General features: G+C 39.7%; 1 protein-coding gene across 1 annotated transcript; it reads right to left on the reverse strand.

The window, feature by feature from the left end:
• Positions 1-3,971: 3,971 nt before the first annotated feature.
• On the reverse strand, positions 3,972-8,912 carry LOC121242552 (pyruvate kinase, cytosolic isozyme-like). Its single transcript, XM_041140430.1, has 3 exons — positions 8,655-8,912; positions 5,464-5,925; positions 3,972-4,984 (listed from the first exon to the last, which is right to left on the reverse strand). The coding sequence occupies exons 1-3, from the start codon at positions 8,910-8,912 to the stop codon at positions 4,172-4,174; spliced, it is 1,533 nt and encodes a 510-aa protein (XP_040996364.1). The 3' UTR covers positions 3,972-4,171.
• Between the last annotated feature and the right edge of the window lie 834 nt (positions 8,913-9,746).

The following is a 9,746-nucleotide window of genomic DNA, read 5'->3' on the forward strand; positions in this document are numbered from 1 at the left end:
ACTCTGTATCCTAAAATGAATGGGGTTCACAAAACAAGTCAGACTCAATCACTTCAAGAAAATATACCTCTATATAAAGCGGAGATCTCACAAATCTAACAGGCTCTCTAGAGAAATTCCCTACGCCCAAACCCCACCAAATATAATGACTCTAAAGGATTTTTCCTAAATTCTTCCATTGTATTGAAAGATACATGAAACCATGAGAGAATGTAAAATCACTCATTAAAGTGAATTTTGCCTCCCAAACAACCCATAGGCCGGGAATAATTCTTTCTTCCATTTTGATCTGTTGGGTGAATTTAAGTATTAACAGTTAGCGTCGTCTGTGGGATACAATTATTTTCTACATTGGAGTGGGAGAATGAAGATTTTCTAGCATACAGAATCATCCCTGAACAAGCAGATTGAACTCACCTAAGATAGTGCTCTCAACCTTACACCTCTTATTTTTATAAATATGGCTGCTTGAAAATTAAAAGGCGACGACTCAAAATGGGACATGCACTTTGCACTTAAGAGTGCCCCCAACACACCACAAAGAGAGACTATTGCCACATGCATTGTACACTAAAAGTGCATAGTGCACTGAGGGACATCTGGATCGTGCATGCATGGAAGGGCCACTCGGCCCAACCCGCCACAGGCTCAGCAGAGGCGTCGACAGCCACCACGTGGACCGTCGGCATCCTCTACCCCCGCTAGGGTGGTCCTCGACCACCCTTACCCACGAAGGCGCGGTCCGTGCCATGCACTGTAAAGTTCATTTTTCTACTAACAAATTTGATTTTTGGAGGTTCCCCACCAAACTCCTCGACATTCCATGAGAATCCCAAAGGCAACACGACCCATGAATGCACTTTGCTGAAAATCACCCACGCGAAGCAAAACACCGCCTACAAAGCCCCTCTCGGGCATCCTAATCCGTCTTCATTAGAATAGATTGCTCAGTATCACAGGCACCCCCAAGCCTTCATCACGCTCTAAGGAAATGATTCAAGTTTATAAATTTCAAACTTGTAATTTGTATTATCCTTACCTATTTGGTTTTTTGTGAAAACCTCTCAGGACGGGCGAACTTCGCCTCACGCCACAGCAGCACAATCGAATACAGCCTCTCGCCACAATAGTGTGGTCGAGCATCCCCTGAAACATCAATGACAAGTCCAAAAATTCACGGTGACCAAATGGGCGCGCAAGTCAGAAGACCTCGTGACCCCCAAGCATCAATGACGAGTCCAACAAACGACAAGTGTTTACACTTGTGCACAATTGTCACCAGCGGGTTGGTTACCTTTGGGAACGAGCCACCGAGCTCCACAACCGCCTCACGCAGGTTTCCTTCAAGAACAAATCGATGGGCTCGGCAACCGCCTAATATGGACTCAAGAAATCGACGGGTTACCTGACCACTTAAGCATAGGTTACTACAAACAAACTATAACATCAACCCCAAAATAGGAAAATCAAATGACGATTTATACCAAGGGACAAAAAATCCACTACTACCAACAATAGCAAAAATGATCACGGAAATACACACAAAAAACCAATCATGGAAATATGCACTATTCACCGACAATAAACAATCTCTCAGGCAAATATCCATACAAATAAACAAACTCAAAATCGAGCTTCGCACTTACACCTAACGACGTCAAGTACATCTCCCACCAAAGCCGAGTTGCATGCTTGTCACTATCGCGGTCGAGCACATCTCCCGCCCAAGCAGAACTCTGCACTCGCATCTAATGCGGTCGAGTACATCTCTCACCAAGGTCTAGCCTCACGCTCACACCGAATAGTACATCTCCCACCAAAGCCAAGCTTCACGCTTGCCACTACCTCGGTCGAGTACATCTCCCGCCCAAGTTGAGCTATGCGCTAGCAGCTAATGTGGTTGAGTACATCTCCTGCCAAGGCCGAGCCCCACGCCCTCACCTAATGCAGTCGAATACATCTCCAGCCAAAGTCAAGCTTGCCACTACTGGGGTCGAGTACATCTCCCGCCCAAGCCGAGCTCCGTGCTCGCACCTAACGCAGTCAAGTACATCTCCCACCAAAGCCAAGCTCCACGCTCGCTACTAACGCAGTCAAATACATCTCCAGCCAAAGCTAAGCTCCACACTCACTACTAATGCAGTCGAGTACATGTCCCGCCAAAGCCAAGCTCCACGCTCGCCACTAACGCGGTCGAGTATATCTCCTGCCAAGGCCGAGCCCCGCGCTCACACCTAATGTGATCGAGTACATCTCCCGTCAAAGCCGAGCTCCACGCTCGCCACTATCATGGTCGAGTAAATCTCCCGCCCAAACCAAGCTCTGCACTCGCATCTAATGCGCTCGAGTACATCTTCTGCCAAAGCTGAGCTCCACACTCGCCACTACTGCGGTCGAGTACATTTTCCGTCCAAGCCAAGTTCCACGCTCGCCACTACCACATGGTCGAGTGCATCTCCTGCCCAAGCCGAGCTCCATGTTCATCACTACTACGGTTGAGCACATCTCCCACATATCTCTCCAAGCCGAGCTCTTCACTGTTAGCACAAAACAAACAAGAAAACCAAGGACTAATTTTCGAAGTTTATTTGTTCTGCAGATTATTGACTTGAAAATTCTCAACGCCTTCTTGTTGAATAAATCGACCTTACAAATCGCGGGACTGTTAGAATAGAATTGACCAGGTTCAACCCATCCCTAAAAATAAGAAAATAGATAAAGTCAAGAATTTAACCTAGAAATAAAGTCAATAAAAGATAAGATAAGTTGACTCAGACTATTAAAAAAAAAAAAAAAAAGACTCATGCTCATAAAAAATACCTATTTCAACTTTTCATTGGATCACTATTCAATCATTTAAAAAAAAAAAAAACATTGTTGAAAAGGATAAAAAGATCATCGTGACAGCCGACTGGCTTTTGATTCGACTCAATAAAAAGAAATCAAGGGATTCATTACTAAGCCAGGTATGGAAGTGCCGTTGATAAAATCCAACATTACAGAGACGCTGAAGATGGATAACAGCTCGTACTGGGCTCAACTGCTATGATGATGCATTGATGTTGCTTAATTATGAAAAATATTAAATAAAAAAACTCGCTCTGTACTAAAGCAGTAAAGCTCCCATGGAATTTGGAAATTTATTGCCACGATAAATCAACCAAGGCAATATAGCTCTGGTCCTTCAAACAAAATTAAGCTCGGCAGCCGAAAGAGACGTATATTTTTATATATTTTTTCGATATCTCCAGAACAAGCCTCTGATACTTCAAATGAATTCCCCTTTTGCATGCAAATGCCATCTACCACTTGGCTGATAATTCTCATAAAATTCGATTCTTTGAGGACACTCCTGAGCTTCTCTCATATCAACCTGGGTAGGGCTTCAAGTAATTGCAGTTTGGACGATGCAATAACGAGAGAATTATGAGCATTTAAGGACATAAGGAAATCACAATATAGATGGTCATGTACAGTGTTGTTGAAACAAAATTGTGCCTACAAGGTGCCAATTACCAATTCAGCTATTTGGCCAATGACCAAGATCAAGATGGAAAATGAAGAGTACCGTTTCTCATCGCTTCTTACATTTCAATTTATTGAATGCTAAAGTCATGCTGTCCTTGAGAAAATAATAATCGAGCTGGGAAACCAAGCTTCTGGAAAAATATAGATACAAACAAAATTAGGTCTTAATTCCCAAGTTCTCCACTTTATAATTCAGCAATGAAACATCATCAAGTTGAAATCAGCCTCAGATGCACCATTAGATTAGAAATGGATATGTTGCACCAAAATTATTCCCGCTTATTTTAAGGTCACGGACTCATCTTTTTGAAGCCAGGCAGTGACACTATCAACAAGAAAAAACAGGAAAACCCAGATAAAAATAATAAGACTTCTCGCACAAAAATAAAAAAAACTAATAATAACATTAAAAAAAAAATGACGCGGTGCAAACACCAAACATCAAACAGGAAGCCCTGTCTCTTATTTCTACCAGCAACTGGTAGAGCACTTCATTACATTAACTAACAGGAAAAACAAGCCAAGACAACTTTGGGTACCCTCCAACATAGCTTGAAAAAGAGGAAAAACAGCATAAGCAGAAATGAGATAAAAGCAAAACACAAGTCCACCATACGCCAAGCATTGTATTCTGCATACCATATTATTTTACAACACAGATCTTAATAACTGAGGCAGCTCCAATACGATGAAGCGCTACCACCGCATCACCAGGCTTGCACAACCCCTTCTGTGTTGCAGACTTCATGGCAGCTTCCAAAATCACCTCTGTGGACTCGGCATCAGTGGCCTTGGCAGATCCTTCAGCTAGTAGAGGAATCAATCCACGGTATATCAGGCTGTGCCTTGCTGGTGTCTCGTCACTGCAGGTCCAATCAAACGAGTCTGTAGTCAAAACTGGAACCACTACCGATAAGATTGGAACAGCTGGCCTATACTTGGCAACCAACTTGGCTGTGGTTCCTCCACGTGTCAACACAACAATGAGTTTTGCTTTGGCCTTGTTGGCAGTCCTAACAGCAGATGAAGCAAGGCTCTCCAACGGGCTCATTGGAAGTGGGGTCGATCTAATCATCTCCTTAAAGATAACCCCATAGTCAAGGGATGATTCTGCTTCTATACATATTCGAGCCATGATCTTCACGGCTATTTCAGGGTAGGCCCCAGCAGCACTCTCACCACTAAGCATGACACAGTCAGTACCATCAAGCACAGCATTAGCCACATCAGTGGCTTCAGCACGGGTTGGCCGGGGTGACTTGATCATGGATTCAAGCATCTGAGTAGCAGTGACAACAGGTTTGCCCACAAGATTACACTTATATATCATCATTTTCTGTGCCAAGAAAATTTTCTCAACTGGAATCTCCATTCCAAGATCGCCACGGGCAACCATGAATGAGTCGGTCTCACGCAATATCTCATCAAAATTTATTACTCCCTCCTGGTTCTCAACCTGAGAAAACCACAGCAGCCACAACAATCAGCGCTTGATTGACATAAACTAATAAGGTACAGCAACAAGAGAAACTCACTTTGATAAGAAAGAAAAGCAAAATTCATGGAGAACAAACAAGCATTGCACTGAGCCCATCATGTGTCTAAGCAAATTAGAAGGTTGCATAAAGACAAGTAGATTGAGAGAATAGCTTTTCGCACACACAAACTTCCAGATGAGATGCCACATAATAAAAAAATAGCTTGCTTCTTTCGAAAGTCAAAGCAAGCCTTTTATTTTGAAGTTTCCCCCGCACACTACTTATATTTTTGCTGATAGAGAGGTAACTCATGCTCAGAGGGTGAGAAATCAGGTTTTGTACATTAATCATATATAAGATAAAGGTAATAACTACAAGAAAAAGTATTTAAATCTAATCAGGTTAAATATCTTCATATGAATGACTTAAAAGTTGACATAGAAAGGAAACAACACACCTTCGACATCAATTGTATATTTTTGGCATGAGGCCCAAGAACCTTACGGACATTAACAAGATCTGAGCCCTTGCGTACAAATGAAAGAGCAATCATATCAATTTTATTGGGAACACCCCATTCCAGAATGTCTTCCTTATCTTTCTCTGTCAGAGTGGGGAGATCCACCACAATACCAGGAAGATTAACATTTTTTCGCTCACCCAGCATGGCAGTATTCTCACAACGACAACGCACAGTCCCAGCATCTCGATTGCAAGACAAGACCGTGAGGGTGATGGTACCATCTGCACACAAGATGGTATTCCCAGGCTTTAAGTCCTCGGCCAGCTTTTTGTAGCTCATGGAGATCATCCCCTCATCCCCCTTGATGCTGTAATCAGTTGTGACAGTGATTTCCTGATCTTCTTTAAGTTGAATAGGTTTTGAATCCTTGAGAAAACCAGTTCGAATCTCAGGTCCCTGCAAGGAAAAGTGAAACATAAATACGAGGCAGATCAGCCAGTGACCAGGACTCTCAGCAAGTTAAATTTGTAAATGGAGAAGTAAGACACACTTAGAGGTAGCAAACAAATGGAGAAGTTATTGTAGACAAATTTAAGCAATTTTTACTGGATCCAAAATTAAACTCAGTGCTGAAAAAGGAATAATATGAGAATTTTAGCCTGGGGATTGCAAAACGTGACGTATCAAGCATTCAATGCATCAATTGACTTAGAATGATGAGCACTAGCATTGGCCTAGCTAAATGCCAATAGCTAGTCAAAATTTGGCTAGGTAGCTCAAAAGTGGGCTGCATTGGACTAGGCAAACATCCAAAGCTCCACTTTTGAGCTACTGTAAATCTATATCTTTCTCCAAATTTGACTAGTTACTGTTCATCTACAAACTATTATTTTACTCTACAATTACTCCCAACAAACCTGTAAGTACCATAATCCCCCATGGTTGGGAAACAATAATTTTAAGTAAAAATTAATTATTAATTAATATATGGAGTGTATTTACAAAATATAAAAAATAAAAAAATTATTAAAATATAATATTATATTATTATTTTTACTTTAAAATGGCTAGTCCAATATGGATTACCCTCTCCAAAAGTTTTAGCTTTAGCCAAAACCTCAAATTTTAGTCAAAATTTAGACTTGGCCATTGCCAATGCTCTAAAGGGACCATACAAATTTTCAGAATTTAAATTGGAATACCTCTCTTTCCTTTGTTTCCATGTAACATGTGATCCACTGGACTGATCAAAACATACTTTGACATCAATGAATTTTAGAACAATTACAGAGTTTTCTCCAAGGAAATTCAGGGGAAAAAAACTTCCTTAGAATCACTCATAAAGTCCAGTTTCACCTAGTAAGTAGCCAGTTTGGGACTTAATATCCATTACTACCTTTATAGCCTATCACTCTGTGAGTTATATTCATATTCTCATGTGAGGGTGATACAAACTGCATCTCTTAAATTTCTGACATCCTCGTCGGGATCATGTCATGCCGTACTTTAGTATCATGAGACTAACATTATTAGGTGATTCTAATACCATTTGAAAGAACTCAAGGAAAGCACTAGACACATATGTGCTACTAGTCAAGTTAAAACTTCCCTCGAATCAATTATAAAGTCTAACATCACCTAGTAAGTAGCTAATATGGGACTTAACACCCATGATTGCTTTTATAACCTATACACCGTGGGTTATTCGACTGTTACAGTAGGCAGTGTGGAATTTTCACTGAGTTGTAGGTCAATTGGAGCCTCCTTCCCACATAAGAACCGAGTGGAGAGTGAGGACACGAAACTATATCAACAAGAGGTGTATAACTTAGCAGTGAAAAATAGAGTATAGAAGGCGATTAATTTTGCTTTGCATCAAAATATTTCTTTCAAATGGTCATGAAAGGTGTTGGACAAGGTTACTACTAAAGTAGTTCTCGTTTCTACTAATCTACAGCAGCACCATATTAAGGTGGTTTTGCTTTTACCTCTTGGAAAACCAGTTTTTACTTGAGAAATGGGGCTTTTGCCTCTTGATTTGCCTGGAATGAAAAAATCTGGAGTTTTAAGCATTTAAAGTTAAAATTCTTGATCCACCAACAGGAAAAAAAAAATTAAATAAAAAAACCCCTCTCAAGTTTCACATCTTGTTAGAAAAACTTATGATTTTATTACAGGCAGAATGTAGTACTCCAATTCCAAATGTCTAGTTAAATGCTTATCCACAACCTTTCGTTAATTCTCAAGAGAACTTGCACATAATAGAATGCCATTGCCAAGCATTGGTACTCGGTACCACTCAAGTCGGGGTCCTAAAAGAGGAGATGGGAAGAAATATTAAGAAATCAAAAGAATCCAAGACTTAAAACATATCTGATGACCAGAACTGACGCCCATATCTGAGCCCATGCAACATATACATATGTGTGTGTATCTATGTGTGTATATATCAAAGTAACATTCATTATGGAATGAAAAGGAAGAATTATGTGCAGCTATTTGGCGCTTATGTATTTTGAGGTTACACAAACCCTTTGTTGTAAGGTGACACAAAACTTTAGATTCTTCCAAAAGCATAATAACACGTGATCATGCTGAATGAATACACCTGATAACCAAGGGAATCAACATATATGTGTATTCATCAGAAAGGAAAAGACATATGTTTTGCCCCGGAATGACTCATAATGTCTATTGGCATCAAGAAATTCAACGCACATCATATTCTTTAGTTATTCCTTCTGCTCCGTATGCTTATATATTGTCTAACTTGTTTTGTGTATTTCCCTTCAATCTGTTGGCCGGAAATTAGAAATCCGAAGCAGATATCTTTCTCAAAATAATTATAAATTTAAAAAAAACACATCGTAAAATCTTGATATAATTATCCTGATTTAAAACCATGGTTTCGAATTTATTTTTTAATAATAATTCATCGTCTTCTAATATTTTATTCAGTTCAATGGATCAAATGTATATATTTCCTCGCGTATTTTTCTTTCTTTCTACATGAATGTAAAACAGCAATTTGAACATTCTTGTCAGAGATACCATGAAGCTCAATAGTACCCTCCATCAGGAAAACCAGATAGGAATCGATGAATATTTAGAAACTCGATTCGCAAAATAATAATAATAAAAAATAAATGAAGAGGGGCAATCAAGAAAGTTGAAAAAGGGAGAACCTTGGTATCGAGCATGACGGCGGAGAGAATCTCAGTGTTGTGCATGGCAATCCTGAGATTGTCGAGGGTCTCCTGATGGTACTCGTGAGTTCCATGGGAGAAATTGAAGCGGGCGACGTTCATACCGGCCCTGAGAAGCTTCTCCAGCATGGGCACTGACCGAGATGCGGGACCGAGAGTGCACACGATCTTGGTCTTGGGGACACGACCATCGTTCGGGAGCTCCTTGAGTATTCCCTCAATGTCGATGTTCGCCATTTTTTCTTAATCAAAATATTCACTTTTTTTTCAGATAAATTCAAAAGACAGAGAAAAGAAAATAAAACAGAGGTGAATCAGATAAGAATAAAAGTAGAAAAATAAAAGGAAGACAAAGCGATCTTAAAGTCAGATCAGAAACCACAGGAGTGGGTGTGGGTTTGTGCTGTGGGAGGAGAGATTCATCTGACTTACGGTTAAACCCAACGGAACTCGTGGGTAGGTGGGTGCGTGCGTGCGTAATCGGCTAGCAAATGCAAAACCACGCCTATTCTTCTTCTCGCCCAGGCTCAGCCGCCACCTCTCTCTCTCTCGTGTGTGGCTTCTGGGACTTTCGAAGTATCGACTTTCGACTTTCGACTTTCGTTTTTATGTGCCGCGTGTGGTGCGGAGTCGATGGGATTCAATAAAAACTATGGGTGTAGCCTGTAGGAAAGGGTATAGTTTGTTTTCACGATTATTTCTCAATGAGCAGTGCTACACCGGTTGTAGTACGAGATGGTGGGTTAAAACTTTTTCTTTTCATTCATTTTTTTTTTCTTTTAAATATTTAAAAAAATTCATAATATCAATAAAAAATAATTAATTAAAAAAATAATTTTCGGAACCAATAGGATCCAATTATCGGTGAGAGTAACATTTTTCATTTTCAATTTATTTATCTTATTTTATCTTATTATTACAATATTTTAAAATTTTTATATAAAATATAATAAATAATTTAATTTTTTTAAATTTTAAAAAAATAAGATTAAAAAATATATTATAATAATATTTTATTCAATTTTTAACTTTTATCTCAATTTATCTATAAAAACAAATGAGACTATTCAA

This window comes from Juglans microcarpa x Juglans regia, chromosome 8D (assembly GCF_004785595.1).
Source record: "Juglans microcarpa x Juglans regia isolate MS1-56 chromosome 8D, Jm3101_v1.0, whole genome shotgun sequence".
Classification (NCBI taxonomy): Eukaryota; Viridiplantae; Streptophyta; class Magnoliopsida; order Fagales; family Juglandaceae; genus Juglans; species Juglans microcarpa x Juglans regia.